The sequence below is a fragment of the Notolepis coatsorum genome (genome assembly GCF_963971535.1).
Source record: "Notolepis coatsorum genome assembly, chromosome: 12".
NCBI lineage: Eukaryota > Metazoa > Chordata > Actinopteri > Aulopiformes > Paralepididae > Notolepis > Notolepis coatsorum.
The window spans coordinates 127,233,135-127,261,119 of NC_140176.1; the positions used below are offsets into that span (position 1 = coordinate 127,233,135).

General features: G+C 45.2%; 1 protein-coding gene across 2 annotated transcripts in view; it reads left to right on the top strand.

The window, feature by feature from the left end:
• The window catches only part of xpo6 (exportin 6), a 165,987-nt gene that overhangs the window by 117,759 nt on the left and 20,243 nt on the right, over positions 1-27,985 (top strand). The window contains exons 13-21 of one of the 2 annotated variants that reach the window (XM_084325637.1): positions 535-694; positions 6,239-6,331; positions 9,135-9,282; positions 9,414-9,560; positions 17,426-17,594; positions 18,677-18,832; positions 19,134-19,217; positions 23,033-23,147; positions 23,511-23,682. In XM_084325637.1, the coding sequence (XP_084181763.1) occupies positions 535-694; positions 6,239-6,331; positions 9,135-9,282; positions 9,414-9,560; positions 17,426-17,594; positions 18,677-18,832; positions 19,134-19,217; positions 23,033-23,147; positions 23,511-23,682 (1,244 nt within the window). The remainder of the gene's footprint in view (positions 1-534; positions 695-6,238; positions 6,332-9,134; positions 9,283-9,413; positions 9,561-17,425; positions 17,595-18,676; positions 18,833-19,133; positions 19,218-23,032; positions 23,148-23,510; positions 23,683-27,985) is intronic. The other variant, XM_084325638.1, reaches the window with a different exon arrangement.

Here is a 27,985-nt window from a genome sequence, read left to right on the forward strand (position 1 = left end):
TATGAGATGTACTCATGTTGTTATGAGATGTATTCATGTTGTTATGAGATGTACTCATGTTGTTATGAGATGTATTCAGGTTGTTATGAGATGTGCTCAGGTTGTGCTTCCCCTCCGCAGCTCAGGTTGTTATGAGATGTGCTCAGGTTGTGCTTCCCCTCCGCAGCTCAGGTTGTTATGAGATGTGCTCAGGTTGTGCTTCCCCTCCGCAGCTCAGGTTGTTATGAGATGTGCTCAGGTTGTGCTTCCCCTCCGCAGCTCAGGTTGTTATGAGATGTGCTCAGGTTGTGCTTCCCCTCCGCAGCTCAGGTTGTTATGAGATGTGCTCAGGTTGTGCTTCCCCTCCGCAGCTCAGGTTGTTATGAGATGTGCTCAGGTTGTGCTTCCCCTCCGCAGCTCAGGTTGTTATGAGATGTGCTCAGGTTGTGCTTCCCCTCCGCAGCTCAGGTTGTTATGAGATGTGCTCAGGTTGTGCTTCCCCTCCGCAGCTCAGGTTGTTATGAGATGTGCTCAGGTTGTGCTTCCCCTCCGCAGCTCGGAGGCTGAACATCTCGGCGGAGAACGACTGTCGCCGGCTGCACTGCTCTCTGCGGGACCTGAGCTCCCTGCTGCAGGCCGTGGGCCGCCTGGCCGAGCACTTCACCGGGGACGTGTTCGCCGCACGCTTCAACGACGCCCTGGAGGTGGTGGAGAGGTCAGTATCTAAAGGAACACTAGCCCTGGTGGAGGGGTCAGAGGTCAGTGACCTACTGTCTTTTATCTAAAGTAACACTAACCCTAATGGCCTGAATATACTTCCCTCCGCAATCCGCCTCCGCGCGTTGGTGCGCGTGACGTAATTTGCGAAATTTTCGTCAACGCTCTTGTCCGCACAGGCCACATTTTTTTATTGCTCCGTGGATAATATGCGTGCCGACTGCGCATGTTCCCAGCTGTCAAAACAAAAGCACTCGATGCAACGCTTCCGGACACCAAACACGGACTATAATCAGAGCCGCGTGCGCAGCGTGTCTGCATCCGCGTGCGTGTCAGTTTCTGAGTATACGAGAGCCTTAACCCTGTGTTGGATTTTCGGGTCCTCAGCCTGTAATCACCTCGTCACCTGTGGTTCCGTGAAGTTTCTGCGTTGTGTTTATCTCTTACTCATCGTACTGACTGATACCCTCTTCCCCCGGTGATGCATTCGACTCAGAAGAATTAACGACACACTGGAAACAGGATACCTTTCCTGGACGTTGATGTTTATTTCCATAAACATAGCTTCTGTACCAGATGGAAAACTATTCGGAAAGGTCTTTGAAAAGTATATTGAATTCCTTAAATTCTACTGTGTCTTCTGCTATCAGTCTAATGGTGGTTGAGGCCTAGTGGTTAGCCACAAGCCTTCCCTGTTAGCTGAAGCTGGCTACCTCGAGGCTGAAAGATTACAGTGTTCTTCAGCCTCTAATCAACTCGTCACCTGCTGCTCCGTGATTTCCCTCTGCGTTGTGTTTGTGTCATCGGTACTTGGTTATCTCACTGGCTGTCGCACACTGTATCAACCCCGTTGGTACATCCGTAATCGGAAGAAATTACACTGGCAACGTGATCTACTTCCTTAGATTGTGATGTTTATTTTCATAAACAGTTCTGAAATGTCCTTGAAAAGTCTTTGAAGAAACTAAATTCATTATTCTAATGAATCTCTCCTGTTACCCCGCTCGGTGGTCGTTGCGGCCTAGCTGTTATCCAAAAGGCCTTCCCTGTTAGCCGAGGCTAGCTCCTTGTGGCATTCTCCTCCCCCCACCCTCCGTCTCTGGAGGGGGGAGGGATTTCTGCTGTCTCTGTCAACGCGTCTGCTTGTCTCAGCTTCGGTTTTAGTCTAACTTACACCGCAAGAAACTCACAGCTCATAACGTCTTTCCCCTAGCAACGGGGGCCCTTTTCTCATTACCAAGTGACACGATACCATGGCAACGGCAGTCTGGTCATATTTGACACACTAAACGTCCCTTTCTATCTCCCCATAGCTACGGCTCTGTTGATAGTAACTCTCATCCCGAGCCAACCCACTATCTTTGTTGACGCGGCCTTGGTGCTGCTGTCTGCTACCCCCCATCTCCAGCCCTCTGCCTGCTCTGCTTCTCTGTTCTAACGATATGTTTTCCCCGGCTGTTGTCCTCCTCCTCTGAGATCTACGAGTAGATGCCGCCATCTGCAGATATTTACATTATATACACATTGAAAAACAGGGCCATTCTATCAAGGCTAAGGAGAGGGGAGGGGCCCCTCCCACCACCCTCCAGCTATTGCTCTGTCTCTCTGTCAACGAGGGGGCTCTGAGAGTCACACGAGGGGCTCTGAGAGTCACACACAGCTAGTCGCAGGCAGAGAGCCTTGCTACTACTAGCCGAGGAGTGATGAATGAAAATGTATCTGTTTCACCTAACACTATTGCTCCGTGATCATAGCCATCCATCTCTAAAGCTAACCACTATTTGTAAAAGCCACAACCACGTTACCATATTTGTAATAATGTAAATCATTGTGTCGTTGTACATATTGTGTAGGTGTTTGAGCTTGTAACGTTAGTTAGCTCATAGATATCGTCAGCAAAACAGTCAAATCAGAATGGCTTAGTTCAGTGAGGGAGGATCTTGTGAACTCGAGACTGGACTGATGAGCCAAAATGAGAATTAGAGACACAGACCCCATTGATACAACCCCACATTGCTAGAAAACAATGCTAAACACTGGAAAAGGCCATTTATAAGACGGGGGAGCTTTTCTTAAAAAAAATGTATGCAGGACCTCTTCAGGGGTCTTTATTCGGCAGTAGGCCTGCCACAATAACACATTTTGCTGGGCGATTAATTACCCCCAAAAATATCGCGATAAGCGATATTATTGCGACCGGTTAGAGATTTTTTTTTTTGAGAAATGTATTTCCCAAAAGTTCAATTAACCTTTTTTTTTTTTTTACTAATATAATAATAGCATAATAATGCAAGGAAACCGTTTCAAAGTGCAATAAACCTTTATTTAACATTGGAAGACATTTTAAATATCCTAAATAAAAAAATGCTCAGTTTGATTGTTTATTATAAAACAAACTGAAACTGGAAACAAGCCCTCTGTCTGGCTTTTTGTGTCATCCTTTTAACATGTACATGTATTATTAATGTACCATGTACAAAATGTTAATAAAGTGTGAGGAAAAAACTGGAAACGTAATAAATAAAAAGGCAGTGAAACAATAATCAAATAAACACCAAAATATATACTATCTCTATTGGAATGGAGACTTCAGCACAGGATAAACTAGGGATTGGCAAAAATAATCCAGATCGATTGATCACATGATGTACTCGAGTACTCGTGGAGGAAAACGCTGTACAAAATAAACGTATTTTCCTGTGTTTTAGACTTTTATTTTTAAACCCACCCACCGGTCCGGCCGGAAGTATTGTTGTTATTATCCCAGCTGCCTAGCAGAACGTATTGTTGTTATTATCCCAGCTGCCTAGCAGAACGTATTGAAGTATTGTTGTTATTATCCTAGCTGCCTAGCAGAACGTATTGTTGTTATTATCCTAGCTGCCTAGCAGAACGTATTGTTGTTATTATCCTAGCTGCCTAGCAGAAGTATTGTTGTTATTATCCTAGCTGCCTAGCAGAACGTATTGTTGTTATTATCCTAGCTGCCTAGCAGAACGTATTGTTGTTATTATCCTATCTGCCTAGCAGAACGTATTGTTGTTATTATCCTAGCTGCCTAGCAGAACGTATTGTTGTTATTATCCTAGCTGCCTAGCAGAACGTATTGTTGTTATTATCCTAGCTGCCTAGCAGAACGTATTGTTGTTATTATCCTATCTGCCTAGCAGAACGTATTGAAGTATTGTTGTTATTATCCCAGCTGCCTAGCAGAACATATTGAAGTATTGTTGTTATTATCCTAGCTGCCTAGCAGAACGTATTGAAGTATTGTTGTTATTATCCTAGCTGCCTAGCACAACGTATTGAAGTATTGTTGTTATTATCCTAGCTGCCTAGCAGAACGTATTGAAGTATTGTTGTTATTATCCTAGCTGCCTAGCAGAACGTATTGAAGTATTGTTGTTATTATCCTAGCTGCCTAGCAGAACGTATTGAAGTATTGTTGTTATTATCCTAGCTGCCTAGCAGAACGTATTGAAGTATTGTTGTTATTATCCTAGCTGCCTAGCAGAACGTATTGAAGTATTGTTGTTATTATCCTAGCTGCCTAGCAGAACGTATTGAAGTATTGTTGTTATTATCCTAGCTGCCTAGCAGAACGTATTGAAGTATTGTTGTTATTATCCTAGCTGCCTAGCAGAACGTATTGAAGTATTGTTGTTATTATCCTAGCTGCCTAGCAGAACGTATTGAAGTATTGTTGTTATTATCCTAGCTGCCTAGCAGAACGTATTGAAGTATTGTTGTTATTATCCTAGCTGCCTAGCAGAACGTATTGAAGTATTGTTGTTATTATCCTAGCTGCCTAGCAGAACGTATTGAAGTATTGTTGTTATTATCCCAGCTGCCTAGCAGAACGTATTGAGCGGACAACTTGTCTCGTCCGGTTCTGTGTTTTTGAGCTAATGATAAAACAAATGTTGAGATTGTTGGTGAACAACTAACTTTATGTTAGTTTTAACGTTAGCTACTGACGTTAGATGCAGCTACTACAGGCAATCAACGATGAGGAGGAAGCGCCAAAGCCGTATATAATAGAATAGCTGTGGTGCGTAGGCACTGCAGCACGACTCGAAACTACCTGTTATAATAAATTAATTCATGTTTAACTTGTCCCCGTGTCCAGTCCTTTGACTAGCCCCACCCGTTCATTGTAAACAATGATGCATGTAATTGTATTAACGTTATTCTGTGTTGTAGCTATGCTATACGCTTAGGTTAGTTGTAACGTTAGTTTAGGTTTGTGTTAACGTTAGATAATGTACAAAATAAACGTATTCCGCTGCTATAGACGTCGCTCTTTTATTTTGAAACCCCCCAGAAAGGAAGTCATTATATTTGCTTTAGTGTCCGCCCGGTTCTGTGTTCGTTGGTTAGCTCCGTTAGCTAGCAGCCTATCAAGACCAGCCATTGGAATACTGTTTTCTAAATTGGGGAGGCTTTTAATCGTCAAGGTAAGAGGATTTTAAGTCATGGTATCCATAAACTTCAATCGGTTCGGATCCTTTGAATGAATGAGTGTCGGGCGGTTAGGTGGCCGAGCGGAGATTGCGTTCGTCACCAGCCCCGGAGCTGAGCTGGATTTGCCTGTTCGAATCCAGCTCACAGCTCCGGGGTTGTCACCAGCTTGGCTGGCCGTCTGCACTGATACAATTGGCTGTATCAGAGGGTGGGAGAAGCTGGCGGGGTGGGTCCGGGTCGTTGTAAACAGCGACTCCTACAGTTCGGTCGGGGCGCCTGCTAAGCGCGGATTGGACGTGAGGGGGATAGTGTGGTCCTCCCACACGCTACGCCCTCTCAATGAGAATCCGCGCTGCCAGGTGAAAAGAAGCGGTGATTGGCTGGACGTGTGTCGGAGGAAGCACGTGGTAGCCTCCACTCTCCCAGATGATCTGACTGTGGGGGGTAAGTGCGCAGCGACCAGGAAGGGACTGGGAATTGGCATACGACTAACATTGGGATGGGAGAAAATCGGCGGAAAATGGAGGGGGAAAAAAAAAAAAAAAAAAAAAAAAAATAATGAATGAGTGTCAACAAACACGGCGACACGTTGAAATCACTGACTGCGCCCAGAGAGGAGTGGTTAGGCAAAAAATAGTTCAGAGTATATTTGCTTAGAAAACGTAATTGTCGAATTCAATTATTTTTTATTTCTCCACGTGGTAAATACACGGGTCACAACATGTTTACAGGAACGTTTTGGAGTTGTATTTGGAGTGTATTTCGTGACTGTAGGGCACTGTAGGGAACGTCAGGCTACAACTCTGCCCCACTTCCAGTGATGAAGCTAAGCTATGCTAACGGAGCGGCTGTTCCCTAAGCTAAATGCACGCACAGAGACAAAAAGGTATGTATCTTCTTGTCGAACTCCAGGGAAGATGTTAAATAAGCTAATTTCCCAAAATGTTGGAGTTTTCCTTTAAAGGGGCACTTTAAAGGCTGATTCATTGAGCAGTAATGAACACAACACAAGGATTTAATGTCCCTGATGTATAACACACAAAATGTCTTACCTGACACCAGTGTGTTTTTTCCCCAGGTTGGTTGAGGTGACGTGTTACGGCTCTCGGACCAGCCTGTATGACCTGCAGACTGCCATCCCTTCAGTGCTGAAGCCAGACCTCATTGATGTGTAAGTATCTCAGCCTGTATGACCTGCAGACTGCCATCCCTTCAGTGCTGAAGCCAGACCTCATTGATGTGTAAGTATCTCAGCCTGTATGACCTGCAGACTGCCATCCCTTCAGTGCTGAAGCCAGACCTCATTGATGTGTAAGTATCTCAGCCTGTATGACCTGCAGACTGCCATCCCTTCAGTGCTGAAGCCAGACCTCATTGATGTGTAAGTATCTCAGCCTGTATGACCTGCAGACTGCCATCCCTTCAGTGCTGAAGCCAGACCTCATTGATGTGTAAGTATCTCAGCCTGTATGACCTGCAGACTGCCATCCCTTCAGTGCTGAAGCCAGACCTCATTGATGTGTAAGTATCTCAGCCTGTATGACCTGCAGACTGCCATCCCTTCAGTGCTGAAGCCAGACCTCATTGATGTGTAAGTATCTCAGCCTGTATGACCTGCAGACTGCCATCCCTTCAGTGCTGAAGCCAGACCTCATTGATGTGTAAGTATCTCAGCCTGTATGACCTGCAGACTGCCATCCCTTCAGTGCTGAAGCCAGACCTCATTGATGTGTAAGTATCTCAGCCTGTATGACCTGCAGACTGCCATCCCTTCAGTGCTGAAGCCAGACCTCATTGATGTGTAAGTATCTCAGCCTGTATGACCTGCAGACTGCCATCCCTTCAGTGCTGAAGCCAGACCTCATTGATGTGTAAGTATCTCAGCCTGTATGACCTGCAGACTGCCATCCCTTCAGTGCTGAAGCCAGACCTCATTGATGTGTAAGTATCTCAGCCTGTATGACCTGCAGACTGCCATCCCTTCAGTGCTGAAGCCAGACCTCATTGATGTGTAAGTATCTCAGCCTGTATGACCTGCAGACTGCCATCCCTTCAGTGCTGAAGCCAGACCTCATTGATGTGTAAGTATCTCAGCCTGTATGACCTGCAGACTGCCATCCCTTCAGTGCTGAAGCCAGACCTCATTGATGTGTAAGTATCTCAGCCTGTATGACCTGCAGACTGCCATCCCTTCAGTGCTGAAGCCAGACCTCATTGATGTGTAAGTATCTCAGCCTGTATGACCTGCAGACTGCCATCCCTTCAGTGCTGAAGCCAGACCTCATTGATGTGTAAGTATCTCAGCCTGTATGACCTGCAGACTGCCATCCCTTCAGTGCTGAAGCCAGACCTCATTGATGTGTAAGTATCTCAGCCTGTATGACCTGCAGACTGCCATCCCTTCAGTGCTGAAGCCAGACCTCATTGATGTGTAAGTATCTCAGCCTGTATGACCTGCAGACTGCCATCCCTTCAGTGCTGAAGCCAGACCTCATTGATGTGTAAGTATCTCAGCCTGTATGACCTGCAGACTGCCATCCCTTCAGTGCTGAAGCCAGACCTCATTGAGGGGGGGGGGGGGGGGGGGGGGGCTACAGCTATGGGCAGGGTAATAGTAGAAAGTAGAGATGTTCCGATACCATTTTTTCCTTCCCGATCCGATTCCGATACCTAAGCTTTGGGTATCGACCGATACCGATACTGATCCGATACCAGTGCATACATAAAAAAATATATATATATATTATATAAATTATACTTTTTAAATTTTTTTTACAGATACTGTTTTATATATACTGTTTTTAGTAATAACTAGAAAGTAATGGTATTTATTCAACAACAGGTGATTGTATAGATTAGTATTAGTATCATTAATCAATGAGTATGGGGCTGCGGCACTGCAGATATACCCAACTCCAATGATCCGCACGGACGTTAGACGTTGCATTCGCTACCCAGTCTGTTAGCTAGTAGGAGATGCTCTGGCTAGTATTAACGTTCATGTTGTGATTTTCGATGCAAAATAAATATTCAACATTCTCTTTTGAGACTCCGCCTCAGACTCTTATCCTTTGGCACTTGGAACTTTCTGTACTTTGCTTGCAGGTCTGCAGCCATTATTGCTGGATTATGAATAGCACCAACTTTAGCCACGGTACCGTTATGAAGCTGAGCTAGCTGACCTAGCTCGTCTTCCCCGCATTGACATTTGATAACGTTAGTCAGCTACTTGACTTAAATATGATTCACCGTGGGTGCATTATTGTTGATAGACGGACAGTGTCAGGTCCTGGAGAAAGGACAGGCGATCATCTGATTTGATGTAACGTTAAAGCGGATGTTGTTCCAACTAGCTAGCTTTTCAGCTAATGCTATCATAACACCAGCAAGCAAAACACATCCCGTCCGAGCTCCCAGTCACACCGCTCTGTCGGGGACAATGGAATTTAAGAAAGTGTATCTGCTGTTAAAATGATAAACAGCATCACACTTTAAAACACGTTTATTTTATAATCCTCACTCTCCGCAGGAGATAAATGACGTCATGGGATCGGAGGCTAGAATTTACGTGCACTCGCCGATACTGATACCAGCATTTTAGGCAGTATCGGCGGCATTTCCGATACTGGTATCGGTATCGGAACAACTCTAGTAGAAAGACATAAATACATATTAGATTACAGTAGAAAAGTTAAAGTAGGCAGAGTAAACAATATAATTAACTCTGAATATACACATCTGAGCAAGTAGTCAGTGTGATCAGAGGTGCAGATGAGGGGCGACTGTAATGCCCTGTCAGAGGATGGCATCACATTAGACTGTGTGTGTGTGTGTGTGTGTGTGTGTGTGTGTGTGTGTGTGTGTGTGTGTGTGTGTGTGTGTGTGTGTGTGTGTGTGTGTGTGTGTGTGTGTGTGTGTGTGTGTGTGTGTGTGTGTGTGTGTGTGTGTGTGTGTGTGTGTGTGTGTGTGTGTAGCCATGCACAGTCCCTGGCCGCCCTGCAGGCCTACTCCCACTGGTTGGCTCAGTTCTACAGCGAGGTCCACAGGCAGCCGGACCAGAGCCGCTTCATCAGCCTCATCACATCTGCCGTCGACGCCAGCTGTCCACTCATCACCTCCGTGGTACACACACACACACACACACACACACACACTGTCTGTCCACTCATCACCTCCAAGGTAGCTGCTCCACACACACACACACACACACACACACACACACAGGGTGTTCAGCTCTGCTTGCCCCCCCCCAGGTGCCCGAGAAGCTGCTCCTCTCTGCGTGCCACCTGATGGTTTCCATGGCGACCACCGTGAGGCCCGTCTTCCTGGTGACCCTGCCTGCCGTTCAGAACATCTTCAGCCTCATCACACAGAACCAGACCCGCCAGCTCCCGCAAGAGGTCAGCGAGCCAGAAGGACTGAGTTCAAGTTCTTTATTTGTTAAATACACAACAACACAGGGGCCTTGCAGGTCATGACATGTTAAAGACACAACAACACAGGGGCCTTGCAGGTCATGACATGTTAAATACACAACAACACAGGGGCCTTGCAGGTCATGACATGTTAAATACACAACAACACAGGGGCCTTGCAGGTCATGACATGTTAAATACACAACAACACAGGGGCCTTGCAGGTCATGACATGTTAAATACACAACAACACAGGGGCCTTGCAGGTCATGACATGTTAAATACACAACAACACAGGGGCCTTGCAGGTAATGCAGGGCTCTACGCTAACCTTTTTCACTAGGGGCACAGGTGCTCCTAAATGAAAAAAATTAGGAGCACACAAAGAAATTTAGGAGCACCCAAAAATATTTAGGAGCACAGTGAAAATATGTCAAGTAACGGAGTTTATTTTATTTTTTCAAAAATAAATGTATATCTGTACTGTGCGTGCATGTGCAAACGGGAACGGGACACATCTGTGCAATAGCACATACCACCAAAGTCACTGGCCCACTGTGTGCGTGTGTGTGTATCATCTGCGTGTGCAAACGGGAATGGGACAGACATTTGAACTATTAATTAAGTGATTAATGCCTACTATGGCAAAGTTGTAGCCAACAACTAGGCCTAATAAGAAAGGCAGTGATATTGAACAAAAAGGAGACACTGGCTTTACAACCAGGGCCATCAGTAGAGGGGGGAGCTAGTGTTGCTCTTTTAGAAAAATAATCCTCTCAGGGTTGCCTATTGAAATACTGTACACCTCCAGTACAGTAGTTTGCGTGTCAGGTAGACCATTGATTGACAGTCGATTCTGCCAATTACGACGTCACACCGTTGCACTCTGGCCGTCCGGCGATGCAGCTAGACCCTATTGCCACACCGCTTGCACTCTGGCCGTCCGGCGCTACAGCTGGACCCATTGCCCACCTCTGCGGTTGATAACGCTAGCCAAGTTAGCTGTACACACATACACAGTGGGCCAGTTGTAGGGGTGTAACAATGCATCGCAATGCATCGATCCTACTTTGCAATATTTACAAAACATGACATTGTTTTCGAACTCTAGCCATGGGGAAATGTTTAGCCAATTCACGTTAAATGTGTATGTCTTCCCTCCGGCTCCAGTGGGTGTAGCTTCGCTAGCTACAGTGGCTACATTGGGTGCTACAGTGGGTGTAGCCTCGCTAGCTTGGCCAACTTCGCTAGCATGCTGGCTAGCGTCAGTATCTTGGTTAACGTTAACGTTAACCATCACCTCTGTAACATGAGCTGCCTCGCCTGACTTCTCATTCTCCGGTATCTTTCGCGCAAAATAAAAATGAATGGGCTTCGACATGGCTGTATTATTGTTTGACTCAGACAGTGACGCAGCCGCTGATCATTACTTTCGGTTTCCAGTCGCGTGACCACAGGAAACTACTGTGATTGGAACGTTTATGCGGCTGTGAACTGTGGGACTTGTAGTTTTTTAACGATTCTCGCAGCGGAGAAAAAAAAGGACGAATGAGAGGCTGTACTCTGCACTCGCTGGCCCCACTCGCACGCCGTGCGAGTACTTGATTTTGCATGTTCGCACGCACATATTTTTAGGGGCATATGCGAGCAATATGGTCGCACTGTAGAGCCCTGAGGTAATGACATGTTAACACTTTAAGTGCCGGAAACGTGTTTAGGCGTCTTTCCTAGCCATGCTCAAGTTGCCTAGGACGCCATAACTCGTCTTTGATATCAATATTTCAAAAATCTGTGATCGGAATCATATTTCCCCTCTGCAGCCTTCACACACAGTTCTGATCTCCTCTCAATCCTCTAGCGGTTCAAGAGCGCCATCTGATGGCCGATCGGCAGATCGCCCAACAGGAAGTCATGTGGATGAAGTGGTGATCACCCATATTACTTCCGGGCACTCGCTATAGGTCCCGGGACTCGAGCTCGACACAATACATAGCGATCCGTTGCCAATAACTCGATAAACAACATGATTTGGACGTATATACTATTATACAACCTGGAAATGGACCGGGTATTTCGACATCCCATAATGGAAAACTGTCTCCTCCACGCTGATCGCCCAACGGCCCGAGGAGACTGGGGTGAGTTTTAGCGTGTAATATTACCGTGTTCGATACTAACTGCTATGATGAACATTTGACCCACATTAGATGATTGGTATAACGCTGCCCACGGAATTATAAACGCCCCCTCGCCCATCCGGTCAACATCAGATGACGTGTAGTAACTTCCAGAAGTCCGTCCAGTTGGAATTTTTTATATTGCGCCGATTGCTATCAAACTGTATTTTATCATCAATATAATGCATTTGGGGCTATAAATCACGTTCTGGAGAAAGCTGCAGAAAGAGATGAAAACATACTTATACTTTAGACCATATTTTAGTATGAATATGTGAATGAAAAAGTATAACGTTGCTACACAATGAACAATACATATAGGACTTTGAATGGGCCCTAATAATGGCAATCTAGCAATAGAATTTAAAAAGTTATAGCCCTGCAAAGAAGGGGAACTTCTCCATAGACAAATAGAGCTGGCAACGGATGGTATATCATGAATTTAACCTCCGGCAGTTAAAGTTAAATACACAACAATACAGGGGCCTTGCAGGTCATGACATGCTTATGTTTGGAGCTCAGACTCAACAGCACAGTTAATGTAACTGAGGGGTACAATTCCCTGACTGTATTGATAAGTATGGTATCATTAAACCACTACCGTCTTATGTACATTCCTACTGGCCATACAGTACACAGGTATCTAATGATGAACACTTCCCACAATGATTCGGTTCCACACAAAACTGGATTTAAGTATTTATTAGCAGTAATGATAGTACATAATATACTTTACTTTACTTTGGATGCGCTTATAAGGCAAAGGAATGTGCGTATGTAGCAGGTGCCACCTAGCACCTGCCACAAAATTCGACCGTGCCTCGAGTGGGAGTCGAACCCCGAGCGTCTGCACCGGGGCCGACATAACAAACCGTTGCGCCAAGAAGGGAATTCCCCTCTAAGCGCTCGGTTTATATGCCTCTGGGGAGTGAGTTTTACACACTTCTATGTGCCGTAGTCACACTATCGCGGCACATATCCGTTACACGTAGGCAAATCAATAACGTATGTCCATTCTCATATTACGCAGGAGATAATAATACAACCTGAATCTTAGGAATTATATCTATGGTACTCTGGTAATATGGCGGGAGATACTGGTAGGGTCCCTCCGGTCGTAAGCCAGCAAGGGGAGAGGATTTGTCGGTAGTAGAGTCTGGGTCAACGACGATAAAGAGACTCCAAGTACAGGAGACGGTGCAATAAGATCTTGATCCGCAGACGAATACAGCTGTTCTCCGTAGCATGCAACTCAGCATGGAAGAAAGCTAGCCGGCCTCAGGCTTCTGAGAGACGGGCTCGACGTGGCTCCTCACAGGGTAAATCCCACACAATTGTGGGTGTCGGCGATTCTCCGCTCCATCAATTACAGGACCAAAGCAAATATAATCCAGCCGAAAAGGGCTATGCAGTCGTCGGTAGGTTATCCAGTGTACATATCCACACGGTCCTCGTCTAGGGCTCCTCGGGTGAAAGCGCCATGGTAAGCAGCCCAGCCTGGATAAGCACTCTAGCTGGTACGAGGAAACGTTGGTGATGCTGGTCACTGTAGAACGGTAGCCGCACGATACACTATACACAAATAGACTATTACTGACTTAATAGAACCGGTCGAACTCGACGGTACAGCGCCAAACCCTGACACCCCAGCCACCAACCCGCACGCGGTCCCAACGCTCCACCTGGGGCCAAACAGGCCACACCTCACCACACGCTGCATCGTGGGTGAGGCCCCAACTTACCGGCACTCCACTTCTGCATTCACCTGCGTTTAGGTGAACGTTCATCCACACGTTTAGGTGAACAAACCAGCACCAGCTCCATTCCCGTCCCACATCCCTGCGCAGAACCGTTCATGTCCAGGCAAGTCCCCGGCGGCGACCCCGAACCAGACCCTGGAGGCATGGATGGCGCCTGTGGACCGCTGTCCCAACAGGAGAACGAAACACCATGGTCTGTACTAGGCTAAAGGGACACTCCGTGTACATGTACAAGGAACATACAAGGGACATCAAACGACACACAAACACTACGCAACACATATCAATCAATAAATATACATATTCGGTCCAATCCGATCCTTCGTAACAGTTAAGAAACATCAATGAATACAAGAAGGGTAACGGTAGGTAGGAGTAGTAACATCAATATAAAATTAGGTAAGATAATATAGTCATTTATTTACAGAAAGTGTCTTGCGTGTAGTGTATGTGCATCATAAGGTGCGTGTGTGTGTGTGTGTGTCCAATAACACTAAGTAGTAGTAGTACGATAAATAAAATAAGATATCAAAATGAGGTAAGATCAAATAAAATAGTCAAGAAGTCCTTATTCGTATCACATAGTCCTGCAGCGACACACACATGAGATGGAGACACAGGAAACACATGAGATGGAGACACAGGAAACACATGAGATGGAGACACACAGGAAACACATGAGATGGAGACACAGGAAACACATGAGATGGAGACACAGGAAACACATGAGATGGAGACACAGGAAACACATGAGATGGAGACACAGGAAACACATGAGATGGAGACACAGGAAACACATGAGATGGAGACACACAGGAAACACATGAGATCAGGGTTAGAAATTAACATTTTTTTTCAAGGGCTTTTTTTGCCCCCCTTAATTGATTTTCGGGGGCTTTTTTTTGTATTTCGGGGGCACTGAATTTTTATGATAAACGGTAGGGGTGGGACGGTTCACAAAATGGACGGTTCGGTTCGTATCACGGTTTTGGGGTCACGGTTTTCAGTTCGGTTCGATATACGTAAATTTTTATAAAAAAAAATGTAACACTCAAATCTAAACATGCTTCTCATTTATTAAAAAAATAAATAAAAAAGTTTACAGTGTTACAGTGTTTACAGCCTTAAATAATGTTTGGCACACAAAGACCGAACTGACTGAAAAATATAGGCTACATTTGTAGTATTAACTTAGTGCAAACAAACAATATGCTCAGCCAGCACTAGACTTTCCTTTCTTTAATATAAACACAAAAAAACAATGTCAACCATGTTTAAATTCCCTGATTGTCAGTTCTTAATGGAAAGATTCGTGTTCTGCTTGAAATTATTATGTATCTGTCTACATTTATTTAGACTAACATTATTTAAATATTGAGTGCAACTGTGGTGGATTACGTAATTCGGTGAGTTGGAACTATCTATGGGTTGGCGCCGGGTCCCCACGGACATTTTAGTGTCACGCACCTTCAGATCGGGCAATGTTATTATCAGCTCCAGTAGCTCCGGTAACGTTAGGAGGTGATGGCATGCAGTGGGAAAGCGGCAATAGTCCCGGTTGGAGTTAGTAAAACACAGTTGTATGTTAGCCTTCTATCATTGTCTTTAAACACCCCGCCTCTCAGACAACCATTTCCTCCTCTGCTAGCTAGTAGCTACGGTAACATTTCGTTGACTGTATTACCTCGCGGGCTGATTCTATAGTTAAAACGTGCGTTGTTTTGTACAAACTGCTAACGCTATGGCAAGATGTGTGTATGCCTATGTAATGTTAATGGCTATGTTTTTAAAGTCGTAATGAAGATTGATTTAGATTGTGCTTGCCATTTGTACACAAACTGACTAGCACCTGGCTCAGCTGCAGTGCTGCTGCAGCAGCCAGTGCTCACCTCCGCCAAATGAATTTTTTTTATTTGCACGTCATCTGAACCGTACGATACACAGACGCGCCATTACCGGATAAATATATATAATTAGTAAACTGTCGGGGGCATTTTGTGCCCCCCTTAACTGATTTTCGAGGGCATTTTGTCCATTTTCAAGGGCATTATGCCCCAAGCCCCCGTTAATTTCGAACCCTGCATGAGATGGAGACACAGGAAACACATGAGATGGAGACACACAGGAAACACATGAGATGGAGACACAGGAAACACATGAGATGGAGACACAGGAAACACATGAGATGGAGACACAGGAAACACATGAGATGGAGACACAGGAAACACATGAGATGGAGACACAGGAAACACATGAGATGGAGACACACAGGAAACACATGAGATGGAGACACAGGAAACACATGAGATGGAGACACAGGAAACATGAGATGGAGACACACAGGAAACACATGAGATGGAGACACAGGAAACACATGAGATGGAGACACAGGAAACACATGAGATGGAGACACAGGAAACACATGAGATGGAGACACAGGAAACACATGAGATGGAGACACAGGAAACACATGAGATGGAGACACAGGAAACACATGAGATGGAGACACAGGAAACACATGAGATGGAGACACAGGAAACACATGAGATGGAGACACAGGAAACACATGAGATGGAGACACAGGAAACACATGAGATGGAGACACAGGAAACACATGAGATGGAGACACAGGAAACACATGAGATGGAGACACAGGAAACACATGAGATGGAGACACACAGGAAACACATGAGATGGAGACACAGGAAACACATGAGATGGAGACACACAGGAAACACATGAGATGGAGACACAGGAAACACATGAGATGGAGACACAGGAAACACATGAGATGGAGACACAGGAAACACATGAGATGGAGACACAGGAAACACATGAGATGGAGACACACAGGAAACACATGAGATGGAGACACAGGAAACACATGAGATGGAGACACAGGAAACACATGAGATGGAGACACAGGAAACACATGAGATGGAGACACAGGAAACACATGAGATGGAGACACAGGAAACACATGAGATGGAGACACACAGGAAACACATGAGATGGAGACACACAGGAAACACATGAGATGGAGACACAGGAAACACATGAGATGGAGACACAGGAAACACATGAGATGGAGACACAGGAAACACATGAGATGGAGACACAGGAAACACATGAGATGGAGACACAGGAAACACATGAGATGGAGACACACAGGAAACACATGAGATGGAGACACACAGGAAACACATGAGATGGAGACACAGGAAACACATGAGATGGAGACACAGGAAACACATGAGATGGAGACACAGGAAACACATGAGATGGAGACACAGGAAACACATGAGATGGAGACACAGGAAACACATGAGATGGAGACACAGGAAACACATGAGATGGAGACACACAGGAAATTGGAATGTGTGTGTTTATATAATGTGTGTGTCTGTGTGTACCGTATATAATGTGTGTGTGTATAATGTGAGTGTATAATGTGTGCGTGTGTGTCTAGGCGGCACGGTGGTGTAGTGGTTAACACTGTCTCCCTCTAGTGGCACGGTGGTGTAGTGGTTAACACTGTGGCCTCACAGCTAGAAGGTCCTGGGTTCGATTCCCGCTTGGGGACCAGGTGGCGGGGTTGCCAGGTACCGAGGTGGGGTGTCTCCCGGGCCTTTCTGTGTGGAGTTTGCATGTTCTCCCCCTCTGTGCTCACAAGGGTTTCCCCTCCAGAATATAAAAACCCAATGGAAAAACACGCACAACAGATCACTAACGCTGTCGCATCCCTGACGAAGACGGACAGGAGCACTTGGATTGGTGCCCGGGTGCGGCGCACGCTGTAACCCTTGTCTGCTCCCGGCTGCCCTTGGGGGGGACGACGACGACGACAGAGAACATGTCATCAGCATGCGTGATGTGTGTGTGTGTTAACTGTTGTCCTGTGTGTCTCCTCCAGGCTCACATGCTGGTCTGCAGGTGTCTCTCCAACACGCTGCTCCTCCCGTGGCCCAACCTGCCCGAGGCCGAGCAGCAGTGGGCCAGCCGCTCCAGCAGCCACGCCAGCCTCCTGGCCGCCCTGACCAGAGACCACCGCCTGCTGAGGGCCACCCACCACCTGGACCACGGTCAGTGCTGCTCCTCGGGCTCTTGTGTGGTAGTGCAAGGGTTAACCTTCTGTAGTGTGGCAGTGAAAGGGTTAACCTTCTGTAGTGTGGCAGTGGAAGGGTTAACCTTCTGTAGTGTGGCAGTGGAAGGGTTACTCTTATGTAGTGTGGTAGTGGAAGGGTTACCCTTCTGTAGTGTGGCAGTGAAAGGGTTACCCTTCTGTAGTGTGGTAGTGAAAGGGTTAACCTTCTGTAGTGTGGTAGTGAAAGGGTTACCCTTCTGTAGTGTGGCAGTGGAAGGGTTACTCTTATGTAGTGTGGTAGTGGAAGGGTTTGTAGTGTGGCAGTGAAAGGGTTACCCTTCTGTAGTGTGGTAGTGAAAGGGTTAACCTTCTGTAGTGTGGTAGTGAAAGGGTTAACCTTCTGTAGTGTGGTAGTGAAAGGGTTAACCTTCTGTAGTGTGGTAGTGAAAGGGTTAACCTTCTGTAGTGTGGTAGTGAAAGGGTTAACCGTCTGTAGTGTGGTAGTGAAAGGGTTGCCCTTCTGTAGTGTGGTAGTGAAAGGGTTAACCTTCTGTAGTGTGGTAGTGAAAGGGTTACCCTTCTGTAGTGTGGTAGTGAAAGGGTTAACCTTCTGTAGTGTGGTAGTGAAAGGGTTACCCTTCTGTAGTGTGGTAGTGAAAGGGTTACCCTTCTGTAGTGTGGTAGTGAAAGGGTTACCCTTCTGTAGTGTGGTAGTGAAAGGGTTACCCTTCTGTAGTGTGGTAGTGAAAGGGTTAACCTTCTGTAGTGTGGTAGTGAAAGGGTTACCCTTCTGTAGTGTGGTAGTGAAAGGTTAACCTTCTGTAGTGTGATAGTGATGGTTAATTGGTTAATTGATGTCTCATTTGTGACTCCCTCCCTCCCTCCCTCCCTCTCTCTCTCTCTCTCTCTCTCTCTCTCTCTCTCTCTCTCTCTCTCTCTCTCTCTCTCTCTCTCTCTCTCTCTCTCTCTCTCTCTCTCTCTCTCTCTCTCTCTCTCTCTCTCCCTCTCTCCCTCTCTCCCTCTCTCCCTCTCTCCCTCTCTCCCTCTCTCCCTCTCCCTCCCTCCCCCTCCCCCCTCCAGTTAAAGGGGTGTTACACCAGACCTTGCCAGTCCTCAGGGACATGGTGGCCAGCATCTCGGGAGAGTCCACCAAGTCCCGTCAGATCTGCTACCAGAGCCTCCAGGAGTCGGTCCAAGTGTCCCTGAGCCTGCTGCCCGTCATCATCCAGCAGCCAGGTCAGAAGAGACCTCACCACACCTGACCCTAACCCTGACCCCTGACCCTAACCTGGCCGCTTGCTGTTTGTTTCAAAGCCAAACTTTGACAAGGCACCATATAAAAACAGCAACACTGCCCTTTAAAACAAAACTTTGACAAGATACAATATGAAAACAGCAACACTGCCTTTTAACACATTGGGCGCCAAAAACGCTGTACAGCGTTATTGCCCGCCATGCGTTGAACGCCAACAACGCTGTACAGCGTTTTTTAGATCAATATTTAATTTTTTCGCCATGGCATTCATAATTCATCCAGCCAACCCCCGGAGCTGCAGCGGGACCCTGGATGAGACTGCAACGCCTCAATACCGCCGCCTGGTGGTAGTCTCATCGGCGAACGGTAAGAGGACAGTAACGTTATTTTCAGCCCGATTGTTTATTCATTTCACTGCAAACCATCTGATCAACGTATCAAGCCATAGTAAATAATCTATATGCTTCAGGGCCTATAACTACTGTTTTTGGAATTACAGCAGAAAGATTAAAAACATACTTATATTCTCGACGCTAGTAACACAACAATGTATGAATGAAAAAATATAACGTTCCCACATCCTGAACGATAGATAATCGATGTTGAATGGGCCATAGCAATGTCAATATAGCAATACAATTTAAAAAGTTATAGCCCTGCAAAGAAGGTAAACATCTCCATAGGCTTACAGTGCTGGCAGAGAGTGGTATAAGATGGGTACAATGCCCCGCGCCCAATGTGTTAAAACCAAACTTTGACAAGATACAATATGAAAACACTGGGCTGTCTTAAATACTTCGAAGCTTTGAAGCTTCGTTCGATGGGCATGGGATTCGAATATGAAAATAAAATTTGAATATATTAATATTTGTTATTTAAGATAGGTCGGACTCGGCACTGACAGATTTGTGTTCATTATGCTGCTTTTATAAAGCCTCAAATGATGGTTTACAATATTTCATGAAAGCAAAGTTTGTCTAAGATTTAAAAGGTTTCAACTTTACAACACTGACAAAGTTGAAAGTGCTGTACAAGTCCCACAACATAATTTTTATTTCTTTAATAAAAAAAAAAATAGAAATTAATAATTTATTTGAATTTTTTGAATCCCGAAGCTTCGAATTAAAATCGAATCTCGCCCCGAAGCTTCGAATTCAAAAAAAAATATCTCGAAGCTTCGAATTAAAATCGAATCTCGGCCCCGAAGCTTCGAATTCCAAAAAAGTTCTTTTCTAGGTCAGCCCTAGAAAACAGCAACACTGCCCTTTAAAACCAAACTTTGACAAGATACAATATGAAAACAGTAACACTGTCATCTCGGCGGAGAGAGGATTCTTCAGAAATGCCGAAAATGTTGCGCGATCAGGAATGGGTCCAACATTTTTATATTCACAATTTCTAGTGCTTTGAAATGTTCTATCTGTTTCCTTATTTGCAAAATGTAATACGACTTGTAAATGTGTTAATTATTGTTAACTGTATAATTTCCCTCGCTGTACTACAGTTGAGTCTAGGGGAGGGGCTGAGTACTGTCACTCTCGGGTGTCTGGGACAGACGTGCCGACAGAACAGCTACCAAATCCATTTAGAGACCAGGCATCCAGTAGGCTACTTTGTTGGAGGTGTGAAAATATGCAGAGAAAGCTTAATATCTTTAGAAACGTGTATATCTCCGTAGCATAAAGACAGTGCGCATCGAAAACGTTGCACGATTCAGAAATAGGTCGAAATAGAGATATTGCCATTTTTTTTTGGTTTAAAATGTTCTCTATCTGTTTCCTTATTTGCTAAACTTAATACGACTTGTAAATGTGTTAATTATTGTTAGATTCCGACAGTATTTATTCCGATGCAGTAGACATAACTACATTTGTGTCGGAGGAGTGTGGTTAAATACTCAGCTCTCAAGAGACGGAGGGAGACGCACTGAAATTACAGCTCATTTCCATTGCGAAACAACGGACCCAGTAGGCTACTTTGTTGGCGGTGTGAAATATTAATATCTTTGGAACCCTTTGTGTTAAATTGTATCTGAATCTCTCCTTAGATTAAGTCCAGTGCACACTGCGCAAATCAGACTGAATTAATTAGACTATCTCTCTCGCTCTTTCTCTCTCAAGTAGCCAAACGTTACACTATAAAAATGTACTGGATAGCTGATTTAACCTCTTAACACTTTGAATGGCCAAACCGAGTTTTCTCGGGTTTACCCCCCGCGGGTTGAATGCCCATAACGAGAATATTAGCTTTTTCTCGTTTTTTTCTTTATTAGCCATCTGAATAAATATTTCATCAACCTTTGAACCGTTGGTAATCGTGCCCCGCCAGGCGCTCAGATGTGAAAAAAGCGCCCCATATCGTCTCCCAGATGGTAATTCACCCTTTTGGATTGGATTGGATTCAATGAAAATGCATGGGGAAAAAAGACCCGGACTCCACATTTTACTTCTCACGCAAGCAGCCAGGGCCGATCAGCTTCATGCTGGATCATCAGAGCAGCAGGGATTATGTGTTTTACTGTATACATACGCGGTGGATCAATAAAAGGATAGATTTTTGGAATGGTCGATCAGGAATTGGAATAATCCATTTGGATACCATCTGATCTCAGGTAAGGAATCTATTTTACCAGTATTAGGATAATCAGACCTTTTTTCAAGGATATATAAGCTTTTCCCCTATATGTGATATGGCTGTTTTGACTGTGCGAGTGATCAGGAAATAAGATAATCGATTTACAGCTTGCGGCACCAGCGTGCATACATACACATATACTATCGATAATCTAGTGTTTATTTGAAAACGATTCATAAATAGGCAGAACAATGACAACGTTCTAGAATATTACAGTACATCAGCGTTTAGCAGGGATTCTTTTTTTTTCTTCTTAAACGAGAGCTTTTCAAAATGATATAAAACGGAAATGAACCGATAAAAAAACAATCCGCTTCGACAATGTTGACTGGAAATGGGTCATTGATAATGCGACGGGCAGATTAGACACATAGCCATAATTTAAAACATAGATTAGGCGATATTAACGTTAACATTGAAGTGGTGCTGGGCATTCAAGCACTAAATGTGCGCCCCCTGCTGGGCATTCAAAGTGTTAAGCCCTATAATTATTTTCTGAAAATCCGCCAAAAAATACATACCTAAGTAAATGGAAGATTGCTCCACTTCTACAAGGTCCATTTGCATGTTCTTGGTATCTAGGGACATCTATGGATCTCACTGAGTGTATTCCCAGTGTCAGAAATAGTGTCTGTTACTAGGCCTGAGTAAATTGTACTTCGTTACAATACTTAAGTACTGTTTTTGGGTATTTGTACTTTACTCAAGTATTATTCGGTTTTTATACTTGTACTTTTACTCAATTACATTTCAGAGAACAAACCTTGTTATAACCGTCAAGTCACTAGGTCCAGTGAGAACCTTGTTATCACCTGCAGTCAGTCACTAGGTCCAGTGAGAACCTTGTTATCACCTGCAGTCAGTCACTAGGTCCAGTGAGAACCTTGTTATCACCTGCAGTCAGTCACTAGGTCCAGTGAGAACCTTGTTATCACCTGCAGTCAGTCACTAGGTCCAGTGAGAACCTTGTTATCACCTGCAGTCAGTCACTAGGTCCAGTGAGAACCTTGTTATCACCTGCAGTCAGTCACTAGGTCCAGTGAGAACCTTGTTATCACCTGCAGTCAGTCACTAGGTCCAGTGAGAACCTTGTTATCACCTGCAGTCAGTCACTAGGTCCAGTGAGAACCTTGTTATCACCTGCAGTCAGTCACTAGGTCCAGTGAGAACCTTGTTATCACCTGCAGTCAGTCACTAGGTCCAGTGAGAACCTTGTTATCACCTGCAGTCAGTCACTAGGTCCAGTGAGAACCTTGTTATCACCTGCAGTCAGTCACTAGGTCCAGTGAGAACCTTGTTATCACCTGCAGTCAGTCACTAGGTCCAGTGAGAACCTTGTTATCACCTGCAGTCAGTCACTAGGTCCAGTGAGAACCTTGTTATCACCTGCAGTCAGTCACTAGGTCCAGTGAGAACCTTGTTATCACCTGCAGTCAGTCACTAGGTCCAGTGAGAACCTTGTTATCACCTGCAGTCAGTCACTAGGTCCAGTGAGAACCTTGTCATCACCTGGAGGTCTGGTTGATAGTCCTCTCTTTCCTCCCCAGACGTGACGGATGAGATGCTGAGTTTCTTCCTGACACTGTTCCAGGCTCTGAGAGTCCAGATGGGAGTTCCCTTCACGGGGCAGATCATCCAGACCTTCCTCGGCATGTTCTCCAGGTAACAACCAGCTCCAGTTACTGGTTGATGTGTCAGGAAGCAGCTCTGATGCTGTGATGTTACTGGTTGATGTGTCAGGAAGCAGCTCTGATGCTGTGTTGTTACTGGTTGATGTGTCAGGAAGCAGCTCTGATGCTGTGATGTTACTGGTTGATGTGTCAGGGAGAAGCTCTAATGCTGTGTTGTTACTGGTCGACAGGGATCAGCTGGCTCTGATGCTGTGTTGTTACTGGTCGACAGGGATCAGCTGGCTCTGATGCTGTGTTGTTACTGGTCCACAGGGAGCAGCTGGCTCTGATGCTGTGTTGTTACTGGTCCACAGGGATCAGCTGGCTCTGATGCTGTGTTGTTACTGGTCCACAGGGAGCAGCTGGCGGCCAGTATCCTGCAGGAGGGCAGTGCCGGCTGCAGAGTGGTGGAGAAGTTCCTGAGGATCCTGCAGGTGGTGGTCCAGGAGCCGGGCCAGGCCTTCAAGCCCTTCCTGCCCAGCATCCTGAGCCTCTGCATGGAGCAGGTCTACCCCATCGTGGCCGAGGTCATCCACCCCTACATATACACATCATACATACATCAATACATTAACACATCCGGGGCCATTGGGATTAGACGGGGCCCACGGTATACGGCCAGCATTTCAAAACAACCTTTCACTGTGCGTGAGGCTGTTTGTAGAGCTAAATCTATACTTTATATTATTGCTATCTGTCCATTCTCATTGTCAATGGACCTGTCTCAAACCCTGCCCTCTTTTCTTGATCCTCCAATCACAACTGTCGCTTACCTCGGACAAACCAAGTTTGTCCGAGGTAAGCGACAGTTGTGATTGGAGGATCAAGAAAAGGGGCAGGGTTTGAGACAGGTCTATTGACACTATAAACCGTCTCTTCAATATGCCTTAAATAAATACGTTCCCATTTTATAGCGTCTTGAATATGAACGTTATAGCTATGGTTGCCACCTTTCACAAATAGAAATAAGGGACCCCTTCCATGGAGCGTGCGCGATGTTAGGGTGTTAGGGTTAGGGTTGTGTTATTTAATTATTCAGGGGAGCCAGCCCCCCAAACTCCTGAAATGCATAGAAAACAAACTGTCAGCACTGTTGTAGCTGAGGTTGTGTTTAGCCGTGTGGTATACCTGTGTCACCTCAGCTGCAGTAACCTAGAGGGGAGGAGTGGGAGGATAACATTGAAATGAAATGAAATTGAACAGTATGACTTTTATATTGTTGTCTGAACACTATTTATGTTTAAGTATTTATTTAAGTATTTTTGCATTTATGTATTTATGAATTCTATTATTTATGTATTTAACTGTTAATCCATTATGAATAATTCCATTTTTCAGATGAGCATAACAACATAAGAGTTTAAATGGGCACACTATTTAGTTATATTGATTAATATAAATACATGTTTATTTATTAGACTTTAAAAACTCAACATTAATGAACAATCAACCATATTAGTAAACTGAACCCTAGACTATGCCCACATCAGCAGCCAATATGTAGGCTCCTGGCTGCCAGGGCAGGTAAATAGAAATACTGACATCTAGTTAAAAACACAACCAGATAAATAAGATGTAATATCCCATACCGAGGAGATGTTTCAGTCATGAAGAACTGTGACACCTGTGCTTGGGTCCTTTGCGTTCTTATATTTCGGGAATGTTGTTCTCCTGATGCATGCTGTCTGATGTCAGTCAGTCCACCATGCACCACAGAAAACACACACCTACATACTTTGCAGTTTGCTTTATAAACATCTCCACTGACGCTATCAAGCCAGGGGTTTTCCAGTTCCCACTCACATCTGTACTTCTGGAGGCGTTTTGTCTTTTTAGGACGCGGTGGAGTCACAGTGTCTGCTGTAGACATTTTCAAACAGCAACCATGACAGGCTGCGCTCAGACGGAGGATTGGCACAACGGCACAGAACGTATTTCAGCAACGTGAACGCTAATTCTCATTGGCCGTGAGCTGCTGAGCGCACGCCCATCATACCAGAGTTGCCAAGTCTGTTTATTTTCCGCAACTTTTGGAAACAATTTTGCTTGTTTTTTTGCTTGTTTTTGTAGGTCGGCTGGCTCATTTCTCTCACAATACTGGCAATCTTAAAATACGGGACAAGGTGCGTCCCGTATCAGTTCGATACGGAACGCGTGTTTTAGTTTCCAATTACGGGACGATTCCGTATTTTACGGGACGGGTGGCAACCCTAGTTATAGCAGAATGTTCTGGGGTATTTCCTGGAACGCGAGATATAGGGTGCTAAGCTAATAACGTTAAATCGAATGGCGTTTCGGCTATAGACAAGCTAGAGTTAAAACTCAAAATGCATATTGTCGGTATCATGGTCCACCATGAATGCATGAAAGTGGGGGGGAACGTCGTTTCTGATTATTGATTACCAATAACGGCATTAGCCTCAGTAGCCTCTCTTCGCTGACCGGGTGGATGGCTATGCGAGCAAGGCCCGATCGGGCTGTAATTGACGTCAAATCGCTCTTACCTGTGGCCGGTTGGACTGCAAAAAGGATTTTCCAGTTATCGATCGCCATCTGGTAGATCCATATGTCCATTGGCTGATGATATATTCCTTTACTGCATACTGAATTCAGCGTCCCAAAAACGATTCCAGGCCATCGACTACACGCATTGCTTTAGGCTAACAGAAAAGTCCATTCATAATAAAAATTTAAAAAAAACACCGGTCTGTAACAGGGAACACTGCATTATCGAGACAGCGCCCCTACGAGGATCTGGCCGGTAATGCACTTTTCCGAATTCCAAGAGTAGGGTAAATCTGCAGTGCCGCTCGGTGACATTGAGTATATTAGGATATTACAATGGAATAAAAGCCAAAACAACCTTGCCACGTATTTGGCCCTTTGACACTTTGAGTGCCGGCCTCTGTGTCCTATTTACCCCGTTGAATGCCACCACCCACTTCAATGATAGAGCTCTCATATTTGTGAACGCATAAACTATATCTTAAATTATGGCTATGTGTCTAATATGGCCGTCGCTTATTAATGACTTGTTTGCAGTCAATATTGTCTAAACGGATTGTTTTTTAATCTGTTCATTTCCGTTTTATACCATTTTGAAAAACGCTTGTTTCTTGAAACTTCCAAAAGATTTCAGAAGATTCTGTGATAATCACCCTTTACTGGAATACACTGGAATACACAAAACACGTTGTCATTTTTCGGCCTATTTATGAATCGTTTTCAAATAAACGCTAGATTATCGATAGTATATGTGTACTTATGCACGCTATAGAAGCGGGCTGAAAAATCCATTATCTTATTTCCTGATCGCACAGACACACACATACACACATATGGCACACGCTGATATATAGGTGAAAATAGCTCTGATTATCCCAAGACTGTTAAAATAGATTCCTTACCTCAGATCAGATGTTCTCCAAAAAGATTATTCCAATTCCTGATCGCCATTCCAAATATCAATCACGTTTATTGATCCAACGCTGGGTACTGGAAACACACATTCTCCGCTGTTCTGCGGCTCGGCAATGACTTCGATCGTCTCCGGTTACTTGTCTGACAAGTCAAATGTGGAAGCAGGACTTTTTTTTCTCCATGTGTTTCATTCAATCCAATCCAAAGGGGTGCAGTACCATCCGGAGAGACGATAGGGGGCGGTATTTTCCCTGTTCGAGTTCAGACAGATCCCCACTGGTAACGTGAGGCTAGAAATATGAATGGAAATCGCTAATAAAAGAATTAACGATAAAAAAAAACGGCATAGCTCGTTTCTGGCACTGAACGGTTGGCATGAAATAACAAATGATGCCGTGGCTGGCACTCAAAGTGTTAAGCATGGCGCCGAAACACGTATATATACGTGGTTGGCCCTGAATGTGTTAATATTTATATAATTAGTGTCAGCATGTTTTGTTATTCCTCTCTGTTGTTGTGTAACAGTCCTCCTCTCTGTCACAGCGCTCCTCTCCAGATGTTGTTGTGTAACAGTCCTCCTCTCTGTCACAGCGCTCCTCTCCAGATGGTGTTGTGTAACAGTCCTCCTCTCTGTCACAGCGCTCCTCTCCAGATGTTGTTGTGTAACAGTCCTCCTCTCTGTCACAGCGCTCCTCTCCAGATGTTGTTGTGTAACAGTCCTCCTCCTCTCTGTCACAGCGCTCCTCTCCAGATGTTGTTGTGTAACAGTCCTCCTCCTCTCTGTCACAGCGCTCCTCTCCAGATGGTGTTGTGTAACAGTCCTCCTCTCTGTCACAGCGCTCCTCTCCAGATGTTGTTGTGTAACAGTCCTCCTCTCTGTCACAGCGCTCCTCTCCAGATGTTGTTGTGTAACAGTCCTCCTCTCTGTCACAGCGCTCCTCTCCAGATGTTGTTGTGTAACAGTCCTCCTCTCTGTCACAGCGCTCCTCTCCAGATGGTGTTGTGTAACAGTCCTCCTCTCTATCACAGCGCTCCTCTCCAGATGTTGTTGTGTAACAGTCCTCCTCTCTGTCACAGCGCTCCTCTCCAGATGTTGTTGTGTAACAGTCCTCCTCTCTGTCACAGCGCTCCTCTCCAGATGTTGTTGTGTAACAGTCCTCCTCTCTGTCACAGCGCTCCTCTCCAGATGTTGTTGTGTAACAGTCCTCCTCTCTGTCACAGCGCTCCTCTCCAGATGTTGTTGTGTAACAGTCCTCCTCTCTGTCACAGCGCTCCTCTCCAGATGTTGTTGTGTAACAGTCCTCTCTGTCACAGCGCTCCTCTCCAGATGTTGTTGTGTAACAGTCCTCCTCTCTGTCACAGCGCTCCTCTCCAGATGTTGTTGTGTAACAGTCCTCCTCTCTGTCACAG